A 27,515-nucleotide genomic window follows, 5' to 3' on the forward strand; every position below is an offset into this window, starting at 1 on the left:
TAAACAGAATGGGCAAAAGATTAGCAAAACAAGTTTTCTCTGCCAAGTTGGCAGCAAAACAACCCAGAGGAAGACCAAGATATAGGTGGATTGATACAGTACAAAGTGCCTTAGACGATAGAAATACTGTATAAGATCTGATAATGTTGGAATCTTAACAAGTAACAGACTGATTTGGAGGAAAATTGTAGATAGGAAGTAAGTAATGATGTAAATTTTTCATGTAGTACTATCAAATCGTGTACATCCCTTGAGGGTACATGTCAGTAATTTGATGATGATGACATACAGCTATTTGCTGATGATAGAAAGATAGGTAGGGTAATCAGAAGTGCTGCCGATATGCAGTAATTGCACAATCATTTGAATAGGTAGAATTGTGGTCATGTGAAAATGTGGTAATATTTCAATGTTAATAAATTCATGCACTCTGGTGTAATTAGTATCCGATGTTGTTTTATATTCGTGGAATTATGCTCGAAGAAACTGATGAGGCTCGGAATCTTCAAGTTTTATTACACAGGAAGTTCAAGGATCATAAAGAAAAAATTGTAAATAGAACTCAGACAATAATGGCAATTCTGAAATGAACCTTGACATGTAAAAATAAGTAATTTTGCTTCTTTACAAGGCCTTGAGAAGACCTCACTTGGACTAATGCATGCAGGTCTGGCCTCCTGGATTCCATGGCGATTCTAATACAGTGGAGAGAATGCAAAGAGAGTCAAAATTGATATAAGGATTGTGAAATACAGATTGAGAATGTGTAGACTGCAGACACTAGCAAACAGGAGAAAGAGGGGCGATATGATTGGGACTTACAAACTTCTGAAAGGTTTATTACAGAATTTTAGTTTATGGAATTTTTTATTTTATGGAGTGTGGGAAAGGGATACAAGGGCTTCCATGGAATTTGAGAATGAATGCTGTCAAGAAGGGGGCTAGGGCTATATTTTTTTTCTCATAGAGTAGTATATGGTTGGAATGGATTGCCATTGGATGTTGTGTGTACAAGTAGCATGAATGAATTCAAGAACAGATATGACAGCAAATGCAAATAGTATGGCCTCCCTCAATGAGTTCCTGACTCCCCAGGTCTCCCTCTTAATAATATTTATTTTATGGTATTACATATCGCAGGTTCACTGCTTTATTCCCAATTACATACTTGCCACTAATAGTATGCACCAAATTTCCCTCACTGCAAATGAAAACTTCCTATGCCTTGGAAAATCAGTCAAGTAGATATCCACGGTGTTGTAAGTTTTTATTATTATTTTTTCTTACGTTGAGCCTATACACAAAAGGTTCGCTAATCAACCTATAGTATGTTTCACAACCCACTACCCAAATGCATATGGGTAATGAGTTGGGAAAGGAGAAACTTGTTTACATTTGATTTAAAAGTCTGCATATTGTATTCTTTGGGAAACACATTAGGGGATGAAGGCTGTTCCACAATATAGCAAGCAAGGATGGAGCAGGAGAAAGAGAAACTTCATGTTGGAGGTTTAAGAAAGGATTAAAACTAACACTTCCAATATTCCAATATAGACATCATCAAGGATTACAAATAACTTTTGTAACAACACACTTAAATAGAATACAATAGTAAGTGAAACACATGGGTGACTCTAAAATCCTATCTAGGTGGTGCACCATCTATTGACGTTTGAAGGTGGCCTAGAATTTAAAGTGGTATCTCTGATGATTAATGTTTCTCAAATTTTGGGAAGTTTTATGCAACCGTATTTATTTAAATTTGGTTGATATGTGAGTGCCGTCGCAGATTCTAAAAACAATCTTTCTTTTTTGAATTTACTATGGTCGAGCATAGTGGTTTTTCTCCAGGAGATCTTGTGGGTTGTACCCAAAACATGATCTGGGCCAGATTGACCATAATCGTGATTGCAGATGTATGATTATATGATTTGTGTTCTTCTATCTGGATGGATGCTGATCTGCCTGCCTGTCCAAAGTGAGATAACTTGTAGGAACACGGTACTGTCTACATTTCAGGCACTGAGAGAGGAGGGAGCTGACCTTTGGTGGAATGGATAAGGATAGCAAGTTTAAGGTGGGGCTTAAAAGCTGTGTGGAGGTTGTACTTTAAGGACCTGGCTATTTTCTCTGATGTGCCACAGACATAGGGTATGGTGATAGCATTACTGAACTCCTTCTGAAGAGACGGCTGGGGAATTGGAAAGGAACTAATTATTTTTTTAAATTCTGCAATCGCCGTAGCCATTGGAAAGGAAGATTTGTGTATGTGGTTGGGTTCGGTTGAAAAGCTTGTGGCTCTATTGGTTAGAGTGTTTAAGGTTGAAAACCTTCGGTTTTCTTTTCTTTCAAGTGCCATATTATTGAAAGGGGGTGATAGCAGTGGGAGAGTGTGTGAATTTATTTGCCTGTGTAAGTTTTCTATATACACAGAAAGAAAGGTTACCATTAGGAAAGTGTGTTACTAAGATGTCTAGGAAGGATAAACTACTATTTTCTTTTTCCATTGTAAATTGGATTCTTGGATGTAGGCAGTTGAGGTGACTGAGGAAGGAGTGTAATGTGTCTGGGCCATGAGGCAAAATAGAGAACACATCACCTACATATCTTAGCCAGATAGAAGGTTTGAGAAGGGCTGAGTCTATGGCTCATTTTTCAAAACTTTCCATGTACAAATTGGCAAGATAGAGAGAGGGGAGCCCATAGCAGTTCCCTCTATTTATAAATGTCATCAGTCTAAAATTTAAGCAACGTACGAATTTTATAACAGCAGTGTCATGTCAGAAGAGAGTAATTTAATTTAGGTTTTCTTTTCTTTCAATACTAAATCATTTGTACTTTGAAATGCCAACTATATCGAAAATTTAGTAAAACATACATTTTATTTAAACAAAATCATAGCTGCCATTAAACAGGCAGTATAAAGTGCTTCCTAAATTTATAATGTACATGAACACAAATTATAAAATGTGTTTTTACACAGTTTGTTCATTAACAGGCTCATGAAACCTTAAGTAGTCTGATGTTATTTTCCATACAATCTCTTGAGGTGAGTGTTGTCCAATTAATATAAATGATTCTGAGAAAAGGTGCTGATCCCTAGAATTGAAATTGATATAGCCCGAGGCAGTAACCAATACAATTTAGGTAATTTAATTTAGGTTTTCTTTTCTTTCAATACTAAATCATTTGTACTTTGAAATGCCAACTATATCAAAAATTTAGTAAAACATACATTTTATTTAAACAAAATCATAGCTGCCATTAAACAGGCAGTATAAAGTGCTTCCTAATTTTATAATGTACATGAACACAAATTATAAAATGTGTTTTTACACAGTTTGTTCATTTACAGGCTCATGAAACCTTAAGCAGTCTGATGTTATTTTCCATACAATCTCTTGAGGTGAGTGTTGTCCAATTAATATAAATGATTCTGAGAAAAGGTGCTGATCCCTAGAATTGAAATTGATATAGCCTGAGGCAGTAACCAATACAGAAGTTTGGTTCTGGATAAATTCATCTAAAAATAGAAACAAAAGTTAATTAGTTTTACTTATTCGGCATTTAATCAAAAAATGTAACCCATTTCCTTCCTTTAACCCATTTATGCCTAAAGTCAATTTTTTTATGAATTTTACATGTGAGAAATAAGGAGAATTAAGACCTAGTGACATGAGAAATGCAGATTTTACTCATCAAAATATGAATTACAATGAAAATATAAGGATGTTATATAAGACGCTAGGAAAATACCTTACAAAGACAAATTATTTTAAGTGTTACCAAATATGGTAAGCCTTAAACCATTTTAGATGCAACCGTCTATTACATTTCCTGCATCTAGTTATTCTCATGTGATAAAGCGATGCTGTGTTTGATTTTCTTAGGGAACAATCCCAATGTGTATTGCATGCCAAATTGACTTTCATTCAAGTTGTGTTATGATCTTCCTTGCTAGATCTTGTTATAGTGTGTGCAATATCTCTAAATAAAAAGTAAACTATAGTTCTGTGAAAACTTAATAGGTCCATTGTATCTTAGCCTTTTGCATATTCTGTGTAGCCCTGCTATGCATTATTCATAGCTACATCTGTCAAATATGTAATAAAGTTAGAATACCATATACCCTCCTCAAATGCCAGTTTATTCTGATATATTCTAGTACACTGGATCTACCCATTTCATGTTTATTGTAAACTTTTACAAGATATGGCTGTAGTATAATAAATACATGTTTTTTTAGGTACTCATGAATAGCAAAAGGCCTGAATAATAGGTTTAATCTCCACTGCATTTGAACAAAGACTAAAAATTATTATCGTTCCACCTACATACCAATACTTTGTTTGCTTCTGCACTCAAGTTAAAAGAGCCTCTATTCCTTTCTCCAAGACTATTTTTCTTTTCCACTGGGCAGATTTTGAGTCCGTTATCACAAATGGTTCCTGTAGCTTTGGCTGACGTTTCTTTTAACTTTGCCATTAGTTTTATACTAGTAAAAAAGTTAGGTAATGATAAGATTTTGGATTGCATTTCAATGGAATTTCAGCAAATTTGATAACCAAACCTCCCTCTTAACCCAAAGCTAATTTCTTTTCTGCTCCAGATCTGGGATTTCTTCTTTGATATTGTTCAAATTACAGAAACATCCAAGTGTTGTAGCACTATACCAAATCTTATGACCAAAATGAATTCGTTTTCGATGAATGAATTGTTTACATGCATGCTTTCCAATGTATTCACACACTGATTTGTCAAAGCTATAAAATTGTTCGAAGGTAATGCATGTACTGAAGAAACTTTTCACTCATGTGATTCATCAGAAGTCTCAGTTTAGTAAATTTATCAGAATCATCTAATTTAGCATTGTCAATAAAGTGTAAATTTGAAAAGAGAGCCTTGAATCTATCGAGTCTCATTACACTGGCAACAAGAGAATGATGAGTATCAGACGCATTCTCCCAAAACATCCTTCTTCTTGAAGGTGGATAATAGCCGCTCAACACATTATTCCTAAAAAGCACTTAATTTCTTCATTAGTTACCTGAAGAATCGTACATTTGTAATATCCTTGCCATCAGACATTTTTCTATGCAAATACCTTGTATCGTAAATATATAACACTGGTTTGTAAATGCATAATAACATACGCACATATCAGTTGATAAACTTAAAGTGGAAGTGAAAAACAAAGTGCTTTGCATTATGGGAGATATTGAGACAAGGAGTGATGAGAGCTTGGTCCACCTTTACTATAAGTTGCCTCAGTCCTGAAGGCAACTTATAGTAAAGGTGGACTTTACTATAAGTTGTAAACTTATAGTAAAGTCCACCTTTACTATAAGTTGAGGTGGACTTTGTTTGCTTACAAAGTCTACCTTTGTAAGCTTTGTTTGCTTACAATTGGATAAAGGATTAAACTAAATTTATTATAGTCTAACCAAGTGGGGAAAAAACTTCCAACACCGCAAAAAAATTCATACACCACCACATACACTGATAGTGTTCATTAAATAACTCCACCCTATCCTTTTCTGTGGTCACTTTGTTACCAAAACTATCCACTAGCATTAACCTTCGATAATTTTTTTCCTCTTGCTAGCCACAGAGCAGAAGAATTTCTGGTTCTCCATAGTTATTATTGTAATTATTCACCTGCAGTTATTTCTTTGTACACTGGATTGACTTTTTAAGCCATATGAAAAATTCTCAGCTGAATCATCTCAAAGTTACTTTTGAATAAAGAAATCCACAAGATTTGTTTGTTAAGTGAAAATACTAAGGATGTTAAAGAACAAAATCTTCCTCCTTTTTGATACTGTCTGAGAGAATCCTTAAGCAGAATAAATTCTGAGGATCATAAGCATATTGTATCTAAATGCCTGAAACATTTGAGAAAAAAATTCCCGATACTTTTACTGAAAGCATACTTGGACTCTCTTCTATGTATGTAGTAGAAAGCTGATTATTCAGATAAACCTGTTTTCACAAGGCAGTACAGACTTCAAGTACTTTGAAAGGCTTAAAACTTTGTTTTAGCAATATTTAGAAACTGGCAAAATTCAACATTCTGAGCCCCTATGGAACTCTACATTTCTTTTACTGGATAAAACTGATGGAGATCTTAAGGAGAGTAAACAAAGTGACTGAATCTAGTAATTTTCTACCTTTGTTCAATGAAGAACTTTTACATAGTGTAACATTACATTCCAGGAATCTCAAAACCTATAGGTAGAATTTTGAAAAAGTACCAATTGATTCCCACATATGTTCCTATCAACAAAATTTCCTCTTTATTGCCTTCTACAAAGGATAAACTGCCATCTCTATCTTTGGTTAGTGTTTACCAAATACCATATGAAGTTTCTTATTTTGGACAAACTGGCTGTTCTGTGGAAAAAAGAATTAAAGAACATCAATATTATATTGAATACAACAAACCTCAGAAGTCTGATCTAGCACAACACAGTATTAACATTACTCATAATATCCAGTGGGATAAAGCTACCCTCCTCCATAGATGCAGGTTCAAATATGAACGCCTTTTTAATGAAAGTTGTGAAGCTATTTTACACTGACCGAATTTAAATCGAAATGATTCTCTCTCTCTCTCTCTCTAAGATCTGGGAGACTTTTATTTTATGTAATCAATAAAAAAACAATTATCTTAAATATTATTTTCTATCATTTCCTAGCACGCAGCAACAATTGTATTTTAATAGGTGATCCACCGAATGTTCGTATTCCATTCCTATAACTGTTTGTGTGACACTGAAGATGTACTATTAGTTTTAGTATGAAATATCTGTACTTTATTAATTAAAAACTTATTACTGTGTTCTTACGTGTTCTTTTAATAATTCTCAAAGTTATATCTTAATAATGGTTACTATCTCAGTTAGCATAAAGAGAAAGTAAGATAGGAAATATTTTGCCCTTTAGCACCTTGGTCCAAGTATAAATTAACCAGATTATCTCAAGATGCAAAGAACTCTGAACATTCATTTCAGGCACTAATGAATTTAGTGCTACCTGAATTTTTAGGAACAGTACTTTTGGTATTTTAAGATAATTTACTGCTGTATTCTCCAGATTTTAAATCACATGCAGAACTACTGGCAATAATCAAGAAGATTCATGAGATAAATAAAAGTGGAAGTGAAAGTTACTGATAAGGGAGTGAAAGAAAGTATGAACGAGGAAACGGAACTAAGATGCAGCAGAACAAGAGGTAGTGAGAATGCAGAAGTGACAGAGTGAAATTATCGGAATGCAAGATTTGATAATACAGTTATTGAAACATGAAATGAGGAATATGCAGAGTGATGTTAGATGTTTAGTGAAACTAATGAAACTGTGCAAGAGAATAGAATGAAAGAAAAAAAAGAGTAAAAGAGGTGACAAGTGATTCCAGGATAGCAGTACATCTAAACCTCTTTTTATGCGAATTTTGTTTACGCGAATTGGGATATCAAAAATAATTTTTTTTACGCGAGTTTTATTCACTTTTACGCGACCAACCTAAAGTCTAAATTAGGAAAAAATCCGTAATTCAAGAAAATTCTGAGAATTTTGTAGAATTGCATTCTCGTTTCAATTAAGAAAATTCTAAATTCTTACGAATTTCATTTATTGGGAATTCCCCGAATTACATAACTGACTGCACATAAAAAAGCAGTTCTTAGCAGTTTGAATTTGGTGTTTGAGTAGACAGCACATTATCGCATTTTTTAAGTGAAATCAAAATAAAAATCGCGTTATAAAATTAATAATTTTGCCAAGAAATAATAAATGGTAAGCTATATGTAATTTTCAAACTTTCATTTCATTAACTGAAGATTTTAATTCAGCCCTCACATGATGTTGCCGATAAAAAAAAAAATAATAATAAAGGAAGCCGTTTCCTTGGATATAAAAACTCAAATGTGATCGTCTTCAAACTGGGGAAAGTGCGACGGCTGTGGGTAAGCATTTTGGAGTCCGTGAATCAACTGTCAGATCTATAAAGAAAAATGAAGAGGCTATTAGAAAAGCAGTATGTTCTGGTACAAAATCGAGTGCGAAATTATCATCACACACAAAAGATGTTGTTCTAGAAAAGGCCGAAAAAGCTTTAGTGATGTGGATAGAAGATAATGTACAAAAAAGAATGCCAGTTGACGGAAATTCCATCAAGCAATCAGCATTGAGATTTTATGATCAGATTAAAAAACTGCAGCCAGATACCTCATCTCAATCGAGGAAAAAATATGAATTTCATGCAAGCAATGGTTGGCTGGCTAAGTTTATTAAAAGACATGCTCTTCATAATATAAAAATTAAAGGTGAAACGGCTTCTGCTGATGAAACAGCTGCAAAAGCATTTCCACAAAAATTTGCTAAAATAATTGAAGATGGAGGTTACACTCGTGAACAAGTTTCGAATATGGATGAAACCGGCCTTTTCAGGAAAAAAATGCCAAACAGAACTTACGTATCAAAAATGCAAAAAAACTGTTGGTGGGTTCAAAGCAGCAAAGGATCGCATAACACTCCTATTTGTTCGAACGCTTTAGATCGGGTGTTAAAACCACTGCTCATAAACAGATCATTAAGACCATGGCCAATGAAAAGCGTAGATTTTCAAAAATTGCCAGTTCATTGGATGGCCAACAAAAAAAGCTTGGGTGACCATTGATTTCACTGAGTGGTTCCACAAACATTTTGTGCCAGAAGTTAGACGCTATTTGTTTGACAAGGGTCTCGAATTTAAAGTGCTTTTGATTCTTGATAATGCACCCAGTGCATCATAGAACACCCAAACGCGCAATTTCTTTTTCTGCCGCCCAATACTACATCATTGCTACAACCTCTAGATAAGGGTATAATTGTGACTTTTAAAACATTATGTCAGACGAACACTTCAGTGCATTTTAAACAAGTTAAATGATGATGAAACACTGTCAGTTATGGATGTGTGGAAAAAATTTTCAATTATAGATTGTATTGATCAGGTTTGATTATCGTTATCTGAATTGAGACCAGAAACTATGAACGCATGCTGGAAAGCTATTTGGTCCGCATGTGTTAAAGAGAATGCTCCTGTTCCCTTCAATCATACTGCAGAATTCCCCAATATAATAAGTTTGGCATGTGAAATTGGCGGAGAAGGATTCGATGATCTTACGTTAGCAGATATCGACGAATTGTTAATTGATTAAAATTGTTAATTGATTAAAACCTCTTAGCGAAGACGAAATAGTGGAGATTGTTTCTGAGACTCCTGAAAGCGAAGAAGTTAATGATAAAGATAATCCTACTTTTACTGCTGATATAATTAAAGAAGGTCTTAAACTGGCCAGTAATTTAGGCAATTATTTTGCCCGACATGATCCAAATGAAGAACGTGCTGGGAAGTTTTCACGTGAGCTTAAGTTGTTAATGTCTTCATACAGAGAATTATATTGCGACTTATCTAATCATCAACACAGCAATTAATAACTGAGTTCGTGCCTAAAACTACTGAAACAACCAGTGGTACTTTTGTTCAAGACATGACAAGAAAAATTCCACAAGTTGAGGCAGAAATCGATGACGATAATACCATTATTACAGTCTCACGAAAACGAAAGCTTTCGCATTTATTGTCAGAAACTGATAGCAATAACATAATTTTTTTTATAGAATCCTTAGCAAACAACTGAAATGAATATGTTTTTTTTTTAAGTTATTAAAATTCATTATATGTATGTGTATTCTCCAGGAAATGTAAATAAAAATCTTATGATCCTAACGAATTTAATGTTTTTTTTTTTCTTCTTTCATTATTTTGCTTATATTTCAGGTTTGGAACCAATCTTCACTTTTTCTATGGAGTCAGTAGTTCTTTTTACACGAATTCCATTTATGCATAATTTTTAGGAACGTATCTATTGCATAAAAAGAGGTTTAGGTGTATATGGAAAGATTCCATAGTTAGAGGATTAGTTAATGAGAGAGTACATAAGGTCTGCTATCCAGGAGTGAGAATGAGTAAGGTAATTCAGGCATTAGACAAGAAAAAAAATGAGCAAGAGTGTTAGTGGTGGACAAATTATAAATGGTATGCTAGCAAAGCTGTGTGAAGAGATGGAAGTCGAGTTTGTGGATGTATAGCATATGTTTGAAAGATGTGACAAGTGAAGAAATCACAAGTGGCTTGAATACGACTGGTTACAGACCTGAAAATGAATTACTCTGTTTGTTTACAAATGCCAGAAGTATCACAAATGGGGAAGATGAAATGGTTTCACTGATTGACTTCATTCACCCCAAAATCATTGGAATAAGTGGAACATGGTTGAATGAAGATGATATCATAATGTGAATAAAAATGGAAGGATAAGAAAGGGCAAGAAGGGGTGGGGGTGATGCTGATGATAGCAAGCGGGACTAAAGTCCACACAGGTCGAGGTGTCGAGGCTAGCTGGTGAACGGACGTGCTATCGGAAAGCTCCTGAGAGATTCGTGTTTTTTGTTGATTTATTGATGTTTTGGATTCAATTTAATGGACTTAAGTGTGTAATTTTGGTATATTATTGGAGCTTTATTAGTGTGGTTAGTGTACTAAAGTGTTTTATAACATAATCTATGTCGGGAAGTCGCCGCTAGATGAATTCGTAATGTGTAGTGTTCGTGCAAGCTCCAGATAAGATAAGTATCATTTTCATTTATCGATACAAATTACTTAATATTGTGTAGTTTTGTTTTGTTTGCCTTGCGTATTTTAGTGCGTCTATTTTTGGTGTGTTATAACGTATAATTTGACAAAACACGTTGAAATAAGTATGGCACCTGTGCGAAGGAAAATGGCAGTCAGTAATGAAGGTTCGCCATCGTTATCAAAGAACGGTAGCATAAAAGAAATAATGAGTCAGTGTACTAGCTGTGAAATGTACGCTTTGTGGAGTGCGGTCGGAGTGTGGTTAGATGATAATAAAGGATTGAATGTGTGTAGAAAATGTAGGGAGAATGAGGAATTGAAGTGTATTTCGGATCGTGAGTGTGATATTTTTGTCAACCTTCAGAATGAAGGAAATAGGGATATGACAAGAAACGGCAAGGTTGTACATGAAAATTGTGAGAGTGTGAATGTAGAAAGTGTGAATGATAGTATAAATGGTTTCTCAGAGAACAAAAAAGATGAGATAGATGCATTGAGTGAGATCGCGTTGTTGAATAGTGCAATAGAAAGAGCAAAACAGCAGCTAGAGTGCATGAACAAAAGTAGACTGAATGAACCAACCAATAATAAAAGGTATGACAGGAAAAATAGACGTATCAATGTGAACATGAACAAAATGAAGGATAGAGTGCTGTATGGAGACTCGTTAGTACGAGGTGTGTTAGTAGAGGATTTGACAAAATCGTACCAACCAGGTGCGACCATAAAGGACGTAACTGAGTCTATTAGAGAGCAAAAGGAAAGGGTGAAAGAAATGATTGTTGTGGCAGGTACGAATGATTTGAAAGGAGATAAAATGGAAATGATAGAAGACCTGAATGAATTGTTTGAGGTAGCAAAAGAAAAGAGTGAGAGAGTTCGAATGATTAGTCTTTTGCCACGGTATGACAGTGAAATGTTTAAAAGGAGGGCTATAATTGCGAATGACTTTATGCGTGGGTTATGTATGACGCGTGGTGTGGAATTTGTGGATGTGTGGAGTGAGTTTGATGGGCGAAAGGATCTATATAAGATGGATGGCTTGCATTTGAATGGTTACGGTGTAAGAAGACTTGAGAAAGTGTTGCTGAATGTAGTGGACGTGCAAATTCAGGGAAACTAGATTTGTTAAAGGGGGGGGGGGTAGAGATACAGTCCTTATGGAGGCAGTTGAATGTAAGAATGAATATAATATGCCAGAGCAAATAAGGACAACAAATCTGAGTGGGATAGTTAATATAAGGCATCAAGGTAGGGTTGGGGCTAATGGGGGTCTTAAATTCATCTACACTAATACTAGGAGTATTAGGAACAAGAAGGAAGAGTTTTTGGCCATGGTTGGCACTACCAGACCACAGGTTATAGGTATTAGTGAAACATGGCTGACTGTAGATGATATAGCTAGTGGGATTGAATGTGATGGGTATAGTGTGTTCAGGAATGACAGAGAGAATAAAATGGGGGGAGGAGTATTGTTGATGATAGCTGATGAGCTCCAGCCAAGGAGAATAGAAGTTGAATTGCAGGATAGAGAAAAGAGCACATTTGAGGCCATTTGGTGCGAGATTGTGGCTAGCAGAACTAAATATACAATTGGGTGCTGCTATAGACCAGGTGATGGAAAAGATGGTGGTGACAGTATGCACAAGCAAATAGAAGAAATGGGTGGAAGGAGGGTGATTATTATGGGAGATTTCAACTATGGTCGCATTGATTGGAGTGAGGAGAGGACACACGGGAGGAAGGAACTGGATTTTATGCGGTTATTAAGGGATAACTATCTGCGACAGCATGTAATGGAAAATACTAGGGGTCAGAGAGTGCTTGACCTAGTAATTACATCTGAGGATTTGGCTGTAACAAATATGACCACGTTGCCACCAATCGGTGAGAGTGATCATAGGGTCTTAACTTGGGAGGTGGCTAAAGGTGTAGAATTTTCAATTAAGACAGGGTACATGTGGAATTATTGGGCTGGAAAGTATGACAAGCTTAGGAGTTTGATTGGTTCAGTACCATGGCATGTACAACTGCAAGGACTAGAAGTTGATAGTGCATGGGGGGTAGTTAAGAAGTGCTTGCATGAAGCAATGGCTGACTGTATACCTAGAGTCCGAATAATAAATCAAGTAGGGGTTAAATGGATGAATAACACCATTAAGCTCGAGTTGCAAAAAAAGAAACAACTATGGAGGGAATTTAAGGAGAAGGGTGACCGGCAGGCACATGAACGGTATAAAGCGCAGGCCAGAAGGGTGACAAGTGGGGTAAGAAAAGCAAAAAAGGATTACGAAAGAACATTGGCCATGCAGGCTAAAGAGAATCCTAAACAGTTTTTTAGATATGTAGCAAGTAAAAGGAAAAATGTACATGGCAGATTGATTTTAAAGAATGCCGATGGTAGGGAGGTAACTGAATCAGTTGAGATAGTTGAGTTACTGAGTGAGCACTTTGCAAAAGTATATCATCCAGGTGGTGACATTGCAGAAACGAATAAACCAGTAGATTATACGGGAATTGTGGTTAATGAAGTGGAGGTGAGTAGTCTATTGCATAACCTCAATGTCAATACATCTGTGGGATTGGATGGTATACCAGCTCGTGTCGTACGAGAAGCAGCTAAAGAATTGTCAGTACCCTTGACCATTTTGTTTAATTTGAGTCTCGGGTCTGGGTTAGTCCCGAGCGGGTGGAAAGAGGGGAAAATAGTTCCACTGCATAAAGGTGGTTCCAAGACTGCTGTTGTAAATTACCGACCGATTAGCATATCAGGAATCATTGTCAAGGTCTTAGAGAAATTAGTCAAGAAAAGAATACAGGATTGGATAGATGAAAATGGGATATTGTATGGGGGACAACATGGTTTTGTGAAGGGTAGATCATGCCTCAGTAACTTGCTCACGTTTTATAACACAGTGACGGCTGAACTGGATAGGGGTAATGGGTTTACAGTGATACTACTGGACCTTGCCAAGGCCTTTGATAGGATACCACATGGAACCCTAATCAGTAAACTGGAGCAGATGGGTATAGATATAGGGTTGGTGAGATGGATAAGAGGGTGGTTGAAGGAGAGATATGAAAGAGTGGTTTATTCAGGAGTGGAGTCTAAAAGACGTCTTGTGACTAGTGGAGTGCCACAGGGCTCTGTTCTTGGACCACTGCTTTTCAATTTGTTCATCAATGATACTGGAAAGGATCTGAGAGGAAGTGTTCACTTGTTTGCTGATGATGCAAAGTTGGGTAGAGCAATTGTGAGTGCACAGGATGTCAAAATTTTACAGGATGATTTGGATAGTTTGGAGGACTGGGCTAGGAAAAATGGATGTCAATTTAATGTGGCAAAGTGTAAGGTTATGCACTTTGGGGTGAAAAGAATAGCAGCAGTATATCGCATTGGTGGAACCATACTCCAGGAGATTGATGAGGCCAGGGATTTGGGAGTGTTGGTGGATAGGGAATTGAAGTTTAGGGGGCACATTGCAAAAGTAACTAAAACAGCTCACCAAATCACTTGGCTTCTGAAAAATACTTTAACATGCAGAGACGAACAAGTTGTTGTTCCTCTGTATCGAGCCTTGATAAGACCCCATCTGGACTTCTGTGCCCAGCTATGGGCACCAGGGTTTCTTCGTGATGGGGAGGAAGTGGAGAGGGTCCAGAGACGAGTGACCAAGATGATAGCAGGTCTGTGGAATGAACCTTATGAGAATAGGTTGAAGATTTGTGGGTTGCAGAAATTGGACGACAGGCGAAGGAGGGGTGATATGATTGAGACATTCAAATTACTGAAGGGTTTTTATAAGATTGATCCAGAAGATATTTTTGAAAATATGACTGGTGGTGGGAGGACTAGGGGCCATGCATGGAAGCTGGGCAAGAGCGTGGTTGACAAGGGTGTTAGAGCTAGGTTCTTTACTTGGAGAGTGGTAAATGAGTGGAATAAGCTTCCAGAGGCTGTTGTGGGTGCTACGACCGTGAATGAGTTCAAGGCAAGGTATGATAGATACTGTGTGAATGTTGAATAGTTTGACATGATGTTAGGGTCTCCCTCGATGAGTCTGTCGACTCCTTGGAGTTTCCCGGAACAATAATAATAATAATAATAAATAATAAAAGGGTAGACATGAAAGGGAGAAATGGTGGCAATGGTTATGAGGCAGTGTGGTGTAACATGGAGGTTGACAGGAAGACTTAGGCATAGAAATATGGAGGGTAGGGATGAAGAAATGTATAAACAACTTGGATTAGTGAACAAAGGAAGGGTAATTATTATCAGTGATTTTAATTATTGCAGTATAGATTGGAATGAAGAGAGAGCATATGGAAATAAGGAAAATGAATATGTCAAGTTCTTGGGAGATAACTACCTCAGGCAGCAAGTAAAGGAGAGCATGAAAGGATCAAGTTTTAGATCTGATCATTTCATCAGAGGATGTAATTGTGAGGTTTCACACTTTCTTCCAGTTGGTGAGGGTGATCACCAAGGTTGTGGCTAGCCATATGCAGACTTTTGTGATGAAAGGGTATATGTAGAATTATAAGGCTGGTGATTATGACAAGCTTAGGAGACAACTTGGAGCTATAGCATAAAAAGAGGAGTTCAGTGGTAAGGAAATAAATACTGCATGGGAACTAACAAAGAAATGCATAACAGCATCAATGTGTGAATGTATTCTGAAGGCCAAAAGGCTGAATAAGGTAGGTGTAAAATGGATGAATGAGGAGCTTAAGCATGAAATCTGGAAGAAGGTACTTACAGTACAAGATGAATAGTGGTAATAATAGTTACATGACGAGTATAAAGAACAAGCCAGAGGAGTGACCCAGTAAGATAACAAAAAGTGCAGTATGAAAAGAAATTGGCAAATCACGTGGAGAAAAAACCCCAGAGGTTTTTTTTTTTTTTTTTACCAGATATGTGGCTAGTAGAAGGAAGAATTATCATGGTAAGATAACAGATGAAAATGGTAAAATGGAAACCTCTGCAGAAGACATTGTTGAGGTATTCAGTGATCAATTTATAAGGGTTTTTCAACCTGATCAGGGTGGAATCGTGATGAGCTTAAGTGTAGAGAATATAGGAAAGGATGGCTTAATTGTGAGTGGGCTGGAGGTATTTGAGGAAATAAATAACCTTGATGTCAATAAGGCAAGATTTTATGACATATCACCGTGCATCTTAAGGGAATGCTACAAGGAATTGGCAGCAGCATTGGCATGTCTGTATAAGTGTCTTACAACAGCACAGGTTCCAAGAGAGTGAAAGAAGGGTAAAACTGTTCCACTGCATAAAGGTGGAGTTAAGGCTATAGCTTCAAATTATAGGCCAATCTATATATCTGGAGTTGTGGTGAAGATACTGGAAAGATTTGTGAAAAGTAGGATAGAGAAATGGATTGATAACAGCAGTATTCTCTGCAGTTATCAGCATGGATTTACTGAAGGGCGATCATGTTTTATTAACTTACTTATGCACTATAACAAGGTGATAAATACCATTGATAGGGAAGATGCATAATAGTGGAATACATGGATTTTGCAAAAGCTTTTGATAGACTGCCACATGACAAACTGATAAATAAATCGAAACAGATGGGATTGGAAAAACAGACTTCTCAGTTCATCAGTGAATGGCTGTTAGATAGGTTCACAAAGTTGTATATGGTGGGGGGGGGGTATAGTATCATAAAAGAGGAAGTGGTGTACCACAGGGGGGTCAGTTTTGGGACCATTGTTGTTTAATTTGTATGTTAATGATATTGAGATGGGTTTAACTAGTGATATGTAGCTGTTTGCAGATGGTGCAAAATTGGGTTGAGCATTGCAAAGTCAAGCAGATGTTATGGCCTTACAGGAGGACCTGGCCATTCATTCAAATAGATTGAATGAATGGCCAGGAAAGTGGAACTGTCAGTTGAATGTTGCAAAGTGTAAAGTTTTGAGATTTGGTAAGCAACAATGGGATTTAAAGCATACACTCGGTGGGGAAACTTTAATGGAAGTAGAGGAGATGAGAGATCTAGGAGTGATGGTGAACCAGGACCTGAAATTCAGGGGCCACTTTGCATAAGTTGTGAAGACATCACATCGGACAAATGGCAATGATGCAGAGACCTTGACATACAGAAATAGAGGTTATGATGACACTGTTTAAGGCCTCGATTGGGCCTCTTATGTATTACTGTGCACAGATTTGGTCGCCGGGTTCTCATGGTAACGAAGATATGTTGGAAGGGATCCAGAGAAGATTCGCAAAGGTGATCAGTGGTCTTTGAAATGTGAAGCATGAGGACAGATTGAGAGAATGTAAGTTGCAAAGCCTCGTGAATAGAAGGAAGGTGGGGGGTATGACTAAGACATAGCTGGTCATGGGTTGTTATCAAGTTGACATGGAAGAGAGTTTTCTTAGAATGGGGATAGAACAAGATGTCATCACTGGAAACTGTATAACGAGAGTGTGAGCAGGTTATTCGAATGGAGAGTGGTTAGTAAGTGGAATGCATTGCCTGAATGTGTTGTGAATGTAGACACATTGAATCAGTTTAAGGCACAGTTGGATGAGCATTGTGTGCAATAGTGCATACCTCCCACGATGAGTATGTGGATCCATGGAGGTCAGATAATAATAATAATAAAATTGAAGACCTCAAATGTGAACTGTTTCTGAAGAAAGTGGATTATCTTGGACATGTTATTGATAAGGAAGGTGTCAGAATTGATAATGAAAATATTAAGACAATTCTTCTTTCCATATACAGGCAGCCCTCGGTTTGCGATGGTTCAATTTATGCCGGTTCACAATAACAGCAGATGCTTGCGCATGCTTTCTTACTGTAGTGTGGTCTGACTGAGAAATGATGCCAGCAGGCACTCTAGTGTTTGAGTGTTTACCGAGCTACCATGACGTATATGTATCAAACCTAGTTTTACTGTTGAAGCTACCTAATTGTTCTATTTAATTTTTTTTTACATACATACGTATTTAAATTGATGAAGTATGTAATTACATACCATGTCTGATAAAAGTAGTACAGAAAAGTTAACAGAACTTGGTGTTAAGAAGGCGTGGAAATCAATCGCACTTGAAAAGAAGATGGAGGTGATTCAAAGAATGGAAGATGGACAGACATGGGCTAATGTCTATAGAAGTATGAACTTACCTTCATCGACTGTTACTACAATTATGAAAAATGCAGATAGAATAAAACAGTCTATTCAACAATCTACGGCAGTACTAAATGCAAAACATGTAAGTTATAGCAGGGATAAACTTCATGAAAAAATGGAAAAATTATCATCATTATGGGTGGACGACTTGAATCAGAAAAACATTCCTCTGATGCAGGCTGTTATAACTGAGAAAGCAAAAACGATTTTTTAGGATCTTAAAAAGACAGATGGAGGCAAACAAACATTTTTAGGAAGCAAAGGTCGGTTCATTTTCTTAAAGAATTTCAAGACTGTGTAGAACAAGGAAGTTATCCTCCTGATCTCATTTTTAATGCTGATGAGACGGGCTCTACTGGAAAAAATTGCCATCACGCACCTTCATTTCCAGTGAAGAACGTTCCGCTCCAGGTTTTAAAGCTGCAAAAGATAGACTTACGCTTTTGTTGGGTGTACCAAGGCATTGCTTCTCTTGGATAATGCCACTGGACATCCTCAAAACCTTGCTGAAGTAAAAGCACCATTAGATGTCAAGGTTGTTTACATGCCCCCAAACACAACATTGCTTTTGCAACCAATGGATCAGGAGATTATATCACTCTTCAAAGCCTATTACCTCTATATAACATATGGAAATGGTAAGAGTCTTGGACACTTCAGGAAAAATTATTAAAGACTATTGGCAATCATTCCATATTTTGAAGGGCATTAACAACATCAAGGCAGCTTGGAATGAAGTGTCAGCAAAGTGTTTAAAAGGAGCATGGCGAAAACTTCTTCCAGCATTTATGCACACTTTGAGGAATTAGAGCAAGAGGAGAATGTTATTGAAGATGTTACCAAGCTTATGCGAGAGGTGGGATTGGACGATATTACAGCTGAAGATGTGACAGAAGTCTTAGAGAGCCATGATAAACTGCTTTCCCATGAAAACTTAAAAGAATTAGCCGAACAATTAAGCCAAAGGAGGAGAAAGGAAACGAAAAAGGTCCTCTGAGAGATATAAAAACAGCTGATTTACAGCGTATCCTTGCAAGCATAGAGACATTGACTGATGAACTCTGCGAAATGGACAATGATTGGGAACGGAGTGAGAATGTAAAAAGGAGTGTAATTGCATTTATTCGACCTTACACTGAACTCCTTAAAGAAAGAAAAGAAAATCTAGGCAGTTAACACTGGATACTTTTTTCAAAAATAAATGCAGGTGTTCCGAAAGCAGAAACTTCAACATAAAAATATGTAATATCTTTTCGAAGTTTCACATTTTTTGTATATAATTTTGTTTTCGTTATTAATAATTTTATTTCAACAAATATATATTTATGTATTATTCAAAGCTTTAAATATAATAATGTTACACATACTTCATGTGCATATTTTTTGACTGCGCAGAACATAACTTTGTACCTCCCATTAAAACTGGGTTCGTTTTAAGCAGATTCAGTTTACGCCCATTTTTTCAGGAACGGAAGTGAGGCGTAAACTGAGGGCTGCCTGTATTAGGCAAATTAGAAGGATAGTAGAGATGGTTAACTATTATAGGCATTATAATATTGCTCAGCATATCACAATCTTCTTACTGATCAAACAAAAAAGGAAGTATGGTTTCTTTGGGGAAAAGCACAACAGAAAACTTTTGATGATCTTAAATCTATTTTGACAAACCTACCTATTCTGATTCATCCAAAGTTAGAATGAACTGATGTTTCACAAAAACTGCATAGCAGCTGCAATGGAGCAAGTTGAAGAGGATAAATTGAAGCAAGTAGCACTCCTCAGTAGAGAATTTCACAGAATTATTCCACAATAGAGAAAGAAGCAATAGTCTTAAGTTCTCTCAGAAAGATAAAGTATTTGTTATATGGTCAGCAAAATGAACTAAAGTCAGACAATAAGCCTGTGATATTCTTTAATAACATTGATGATAAAAACTAAAGATTTTATCAGCTGGGTTCTGGAAGTTCAAGGACTTGAAAATGTCCTATTTACTTAGTACACAAAACTTAGTTGCTGACTGCCTTTTTAGAGTTGATACAGATGATGTGAGCAAGCATGACACTGCAATCTTCCATGAAATGGATAAAAATGAAGAAAATCCCAAGTGAATTGCGAGTCTACATGTAAGAAGAATAAATTTGTATTAAATCAGTTTAGAAGAGAAAGAATGTTGTAAGTAGGTGATCTAGTTTTCCTTCAAGATAATTATGGTCAATGAAGGAGAATCTGGACGATGGAAGCATTATTATGATAAAAGCACTGTATTACCAAGAAATAGTTTAAGCAAGTTACTTTTGGATAAACAGGTGACAGAAACCACTAAAATTCCATTCAGCAAGGTGAGAACTTTCCTTATGCAAATTGTCCTCATAATGGGAAAAACACTGATTCTGAATCAGTTTCTATCAGAGAAATCCTTGAGATGTATCTAACCTGAAATCAATACAGTATAGATCAGCTGATGTACCCCCCCCCCCTCTGTCAGTCAGTCATCACAGCCTTAAAGCTGTGATGACTGACTTAGCATGTTTAGATGATATGGTCAGCAAAATGCTGATTATTATGTTTAGATGAAATTACTGATTTACTTTCAAGTTCAGATATACCTGAAATTCATTCACCAATTGAATGAACTCATGATCCACGTGAAAGGTAATGGTCATGAAGGAGATAATGAAAAGTGATGACCATTCTGATAAATCCAGAACTACTTTTAGTAGACATTCTTTAAGAACATCTTTCAACCATAAGGGAAATTAGAAATTCTTAGATAATCATTGCTTCTTAGTGTAGGCCATTGTAGGATATCTGCATTAAAATTCATATATTCCACAAATTGAAAATTAATTTAAAGGTAAGAAGTTAGTGATAAGGCATTATTTTATACATCTGTTAAACATATATTTCTTTATTGTATGTCACAAAGATGCCAGTTCTGGCATCTTTGTGACATACAATATCTGAGTGTTTTTGACTACCAAGGTCTTACTTAAATATAAAATAAATTTATTTAAATTAGATATGTGTGAGAGAAAAATGATAATTTTTGTATCAGCTGTCAAAGTTGAAATGTTTCTGCTGTAACGTTGTTTTAAAAAAAGATTCATTATGTTGTTGGCTACAAGAGAAGTGAAAGTCACCTCTATATTATTGAAAGTGATTAAATGAACACCTCAGTGTACAAAATATTGTGAAATGAACTGTTATAATTTCTGATTGTTTCATAATGAAATTATAATTAAATAACTTTCCTGTGCTATGAAAAGAACTTTATTGTTGTTTCAAACACAGCACTGAAAAAAGTAATGGTTGTGCACAATGATGGACTGGAGTGGAAGAGAAGGAAACAGAACATAGCAAGAGGAAATCTGTGTAATTTCAGTCTTCAATATATGAAGATGGAACAGAAATTAGAAAGAAAGTTAAAAATGGAAGACAGATAGGATATCCTTTAAAAAAACAAGAAGTGTGACATTTGTTGTAGTTATTAAAGTTTATTTTTGAGAGAAATTCTATAGTATTTGTAATATATGATCTAGTGATCTGAAAGAACAGGGAATTTTGGTCAATGAAAATTCTTGTAAGTCAGGCTATGAACAGAATCAAAAATACTAGCATTAAGACAGTCTGATTTGTAATATTTGGGCCATTTGTAGATTCTATATGATCTGGCATGATGAGTCTTTAGCATGTTATTCTTATGGGTTACTCCATTGAGTCCTTACTCATCGAGGAGGTCCCTAAACATCATGCCAAGAACTATCCAACACACGCACAGTATCTATCACTTTGCTTTGTACTCATTCAGTCAAGGCACCCGCAACACATTCTGGCAACCTAATCCACTCATTCACCACTCCCCAAGCAAAAAATCTAGTCCTGACACCCCTGTTAACTACACTATTACTCAGTTTCCAAGGGTGGTCCCTAGATTTCCCACCACCAGACCTGTTCTGAAAAGATCTCAGCCTCGACCATAGATGGCAACACTATTGGCAAGATTTTTTTTTTCTAAGTTGGTACATCTATCAAAAGCAACCATATGAAATTGCAAGTCATTCTATCAAGTAGTTTGCTTTATACAGCTCTGAAGCAAAAGTGTTATCTGTATCCCTTGAAATGGATAAAATTGAGTATGGTGCGTTCATAAAATTCTTTGTAAAAGAAGATTTAACGGCAAAAGAAATTCATTTGAAGTTCATAAAAGTTTATGGGCATTTTTCTCCTTTGTTTTCAACGATTAAGAAATGGGCTGCCGAGTTTAAACGTGGCCGTACCAGCCTTGAAGATGATCCCCGTGAAGGAATCCAAAAAGTGTAACAACACCAGAAATCATTCATCAATTGCACGATGTGGTATTGGATGACCAGCGAGTCAAAGTGCATGAAATTGCCGAGACTATAATTATTTCAAAAGAACGTGTAGGATATGTTTTGCATGAATAATTGCAAATGAAAAAGCTTTGCGAAGGATGGGTGCCACACTTGCTAACAGCAGATCAAAAATGTACTCGTACGAAAATCTCTGAACAGTGCTTGGAGCATTTTAACAAGAATAAAACTGATTTTGTGCGTTAATTTATTACTATGGATGAGAATTGGATTCACCATTACACACCACAATCCAAACAGCAGTCAAAACAGTGGACAGAAGCCGGTTGTTTAGCACAAAAGAAGATAAGTCGGTTCCATCACCAGGAAAGGTAATGGCATCGGTGTTCTGGGATGCTAAAGTCATATTGTTTATTAAATATGTTAAAAAGGGTAAAACAATAACTGGGGAATATTATTCCGATCTTTAACCAGACTAGACGAAAAAATTCGTGAGAAAAGATCCGGTTTGGAGAAGAAAAAAATCATCTTTCATCAGGACAATGCACCTGCCCACAAATGTGTTTTGGCAATGGGAAAATTAAGGATCTGCACTATGAATTGTTGGAACATCCACCCTATTCCCCAGATTTGGCTCCCTCTTATTTCTATCTTTTCCCAAAACTAAAACTCTTCCTCGCTGGTCAGTGTTTTTCTTCGAATCAATAGGCGATTGCAGCTGTAGAGGAGTATTTTGCAGGTCTTACTGAGAACCACTACAGGGATGGGATAATGGTGCTGGAGCATCGCTGGAATAGATATATTAATCTTAAGGGAGATTATGTTGAAAAATAAAAATAAATTTGAAATTATAAATTCGTTTTTTCATTTGTTAGGCTGAGAACTTTTCAGACCACCCTCGTATGTCTCAATATATAACGATCTTATGATCTGGTTAAGCTTCTTGACCTGACTTGGTGGAATTTCTAATAACTGTGTCACTGACCTCATAGAGATTAGTGCCTACACAATGATTTTTCAAAAATGAAGAATCATTTCATTTTTATACATGAAATTATAATTCTTGAAATCTCCAATTACCACAACACTGCCATGTCAACCTCAGAGAGGGAACCCCCACCTCAAGGAACAAGATGATTTTACTTCATCTTGAGTAATATAATCCATGTATGGTTCATTTTCAATCATATACGGCCTCCAACTTCAAAACATAACCTTTAAGCTTCATTACTAGAGATGATCAATGCTCCATGTTGTCAAGGAAGTCAAGATATGGGGAAAATGTTCAGAAACCATAATGAATATGTGATCTACAGAAAATACATTCGGTTCACATGTAAAACATCAGACAGTTAGAGATTAATGATCCACTCCTCAGTTTGAGAGTATTATATGTATTTTTAGAAGGATATTGTGCTTCTGATTACAAAAAACTTTCTTGAAAAATAATTTGGGTTAACAGGAAGAATATAACTATAAACAGTTTGAAAGAACTATAAAGGGTATGTAAAAATAGTCATAATTTATAATTATAATTACAAGTGCCGATTATACCCCTGTATAATATGTCAATAATGATGTATGTATGTTAAAATGAAATGTAAAGTATCTGAGATTGATGTACGCCAAATATCTGCTAGGTATTTGTCATTCATCATAAAGACATTCTCTCTTCACCAACGATGATAACGTGTAAGCCATTACTAGCTACTCGATTGCTGCTTAGTGGATCAAGTGAGCAGGCTCACCAACGAGACTGATGAGTGATTGATAGCTGACAGAGACAGAGAGCATTTTGGTACCTGGATATGGATGGAAATAAGAGGAGAGAGAATGAAAGTTTGAGAATGCAAACCAGATAATTTTGCTTTGGAAGTTAAGAAAACATGACAGCTGGATTATATTACCAGAAGATTCTGAAAAGGTATCATAGCAAGGTGAATCCTTTATATGGAAAAGTTGAGAAATCAACAAATGAATAGTAAATAAAAGGAGATATTAAGTAATTGTTTTATTTCGACATTCAAAGAAATTAAAAACGTAAAGTTTTGTCTTCTCTCTCAAGAATGTCAGCAAAATTAATTATTTTTTTGGAAAAATGATGGAATTGGTGAAATCTGAAACTGCACAGTGGCTTTAAAGAAGAGGCTCTACTTTGATACAGTGTTTATAAAGCTGTAAAGGAAACTGTTTTTCTCTGGTAAAGAATTTATAATTTGTGCATCCTGTAATTAAATTACTTGAGGTAAGAATGCTTATATTAGTGAAACAGTGAGATGAACCGAACATCATATGCTAAATAAGGAAATACTGTATAGTACCAGGAAAGTTGAAAGTTTTTTTATCATTTGAGAAAGGCCTGATAAAGAACTGGCTCTAATGAACATTTATTGTTTGTAGGAATTCATTGTGGAAAACAAAATGTTTAGTCTGGTAGATTGATTAAGTACATATGAAGCAAACCATTAAGAGAATGAGTAAGAGAGAGAGAGAGAGAGAGAGAGAATGAATTTATCCTATAAAGGTAAAAGATCTCTAATGTATAGCTTTAATTTAAAAGGTATTGGATCTAAACAGTTTTATAGTTTATTATTATTATTTATATGGGTACTCCATGGAGTCAAAAGACTCATCACAGGAGACCCACTCTATTCATTAACGTAATACCTATCATACATCTCTTTAAACCTATTCACTGTTGGGGCACTCACAACCATCTCTGGCAACCTTTTGACTCATTCACAACTCTCTAAGAAAAGAACTCAGTCTGCACACCTTACTAACCACACTTTTAGACAACTACTGTGTGATCCCTTGTTTCCCTCCTACTCTCCATGTACTGAAAAATTTCTTCTGTGTCAATCTCATAGAATCCCTTTAGCTACTTACATGTTTCTATCTTATCCCCCTATCCTTTGTCTGTTAGCTAAACCCACACACCCTCAATCTATCTTCATAGGGAACTATGAGGATAGTCTTATAGAAGAATAATAACCTCCCTATCTTTACTTGTTAATGTGTTCTTCAGTATACAAGTAGTCCTCTGAGTATTTTGTCAACTCTTGCAATATGTCTGCTGAATTTCAAATCTCTATCCACCATCACCCTCAGATCCCTGGCCTCATCAATTTCCTGTAAACTAGTACAATCAATATAATTCAAATTTTAATCTTTTTGTAACAAAGTGCATAACCTTACATTTCACAACATTGAACTGACAACATTTTCCATTGCCCACACTGCCAATACATCACCTTTATCAACTACTCCCCTCCCTAGTTCTGCATCACTGGCATACAACTAAATATCCTCCTTCAAATCTTCTGCTATATCATTAATGTACAAATTAAATAGTGGTCCTAGTACAGAGCCCTGGGGTACTCCACTAATGACCCTCATTTGCCTTGATTCCACTCCACCATACACCACCCACTGATGTCTGTCAATCAGCCAACACCCCATCCATGCTGCCTGCCTCATATTGATTTCAATTTGTTCCAACTTATGTAATAGTTTTCCAAGTGGTATTCTATCAAATGCCTTCACCAAGTCCAGCAGTATCATGGAGTAGTCGTTTCCTTTATCCGCTTCTATTTCTATTACTTTTAACCAACTTTTCCAAAACTTCAATCACCACTCTAGATGCACTAATTGGTCTGTAATTTGCTATTTCTGTCGTGGAGCCACCTTTATTAATGGAAGTATCTTATCCTCTTTCCACGGTTAACAGATTAAATAATTTTTCAGAAGCACTGCCAGTTCACTTGCACATTCTCGTAGCACACTAGCTGACATACCGTCCCGGCCCACTGCTATATTCACTACATACTGAGTGAATACAACAATATTCACTTTCAATATACCGAGTAATCTCCAGTTCATCTACCTCAATACTCACATCAGTCTCTGTCACTTCAGTAACTGCAAAGTCACCACCCGGATGATATACCTTTGCAAAGTGATCACTTAGTAACTGAACTATTTCTTCTGCTATTTTCCTACCATGAGCACTGATCAAATTTATCTTTCCATAATCATTCTTTCTCTTACTTGCTATGAAACAAAGAAACTCTTTAAAAGCTTAGAAATGGATGAAAAAGTATTGCAAAAGGAATCAGGGATGTTAAAGGTGAAATGAAAACTGAAGATAAAGATATTCTAATTGTCTGGAGTAACTGCTTTGAAAGACTGCTAAATGAAACAAACAGTATCAGCAAACTTCCAACAAGAATGGGGTCAGGAAAACATATCCATACTTGAAGTAAAAAAAATTCAAAAACCTTTCTACCAGGAGAGCTACACAGGCTCTCCTAGTAGGAAGTCAACTCAATAAATTTATATGGAATAAGAAAGAAATTAGTCAAAACACTAAGTTAGCTGTATAAAAAAAAGTGTTCAAACCAGTTTGGACTTATAGTGTGAGAACGGGTTAGAAATACGATACTTGATCAAAGATTGGAGACCTCTGATATGAGAGTTCTGAGAAAGATTAGTGGGCTCAACAGCATTATCACATTAAAAATCAGGATATTAGGAACTTGCCATTGATAGCATCCAGGAATGTGTTAGTAGAGCATTCTCAGGTGGTATAGTCACTTAAATAAAATGGGAGAAGAAAGATTAGCAAAACAGGTGTTCTTTGCCAGGTTGGCAGGAAAAAGATCCAGAGGAAGACCAAGATGTACACCAAATTCCTGACATGTACCCTCAAGGGGTGTACAGGATATGATAGTACTACATGAAAAATTTACATAATTAATAACTTCCTATCTACAATTTTCCTCCAAATCAGTCTGTTACTTGTCAAGACTCCAATATTATCAGATCTTATATTTCTATCGTCTAAGGCACTTTGTACCATATCAATCCACCTATATCTTGGTCTTCCTCTGGGTCGTATTGTTGTATTCACTCAGTATGTAGAGAACACTTGTTTTGCTAATCTTTCCTTGCCCATTCTCCTCAAGTGACCATACCACCTGAGATTAGCTCTGCTAATGCATTCCTGGATGCTGACAATGTCAAGTTCTTTCCTAATATCCTCGTTTTTAATATGATATTGACATTGATGCCATCTGTTCATGCCTCTAATCTTTCTCAGGACTTTCATATCTGCTGTCTCTAGTCTTTGGTCAAGTGTTTTACTTCTGACCCAGCTCTCAGATCCATAAGTTAAAACTGGTTTGAACACTGTCTTGTATACAGCTAATTTAGTGTTCCAACTAATTTCTCTCTTATTCCATATGAATGTATTCAATTGACTGCCTACCATACTAGCTTTGTTGATTCTGTTGTTTATTTCCATATGTAATTTACCATCTACACTAAAA

The 27,515-nt window shown here is 36.1% G+C and overlaps 1 protein-coding gene across 3 annotated transcripts in view; it reads right to left on the reverse strand.

Annotated features, from left to right (window-relative positions):
* Positions 1-2,863: 2,863 nt before the first annotated feature.
* Positions 2,864-27,515, reverse strand: part of Nxt1 (NTF2-related export protein 1) — a 72,436-nt gene continuing 47,784 nt past the window's right edge. For all 3 annotated transcript variants that reach the window (XM_090392646.1, XM_090392648.1, XM_090392647.1), the window contains one exon: positions 2,864-3,523. In XM_090392646.1, coding sequence (XP_090248772.1) covers positions 3,333-3,523 — 191 coding nt within the window. In that variant the 3' untranslated portion in view covers positions 2,864-3,332. The remainder of the gene's footprint in view (positions 3,524-27,515) is intronic.

Source organism: Typopeltis vanoorti, chromosome 5, assembly GCF_054136105.1.
Source record: "Typopeltis vanoorti isolate ZY-2024b chromosome 5, IOZ_Tvanoo_1.0, whole genome shotgun sequence".
Classification (NCBI taxonomy): domain Eukaryota; kingdom Metazoa; phylum Arthropoda; class Arachnida; order Uropygi; family Thelyphonidae; genus Typopeltis; species Typopeltis vanoorti.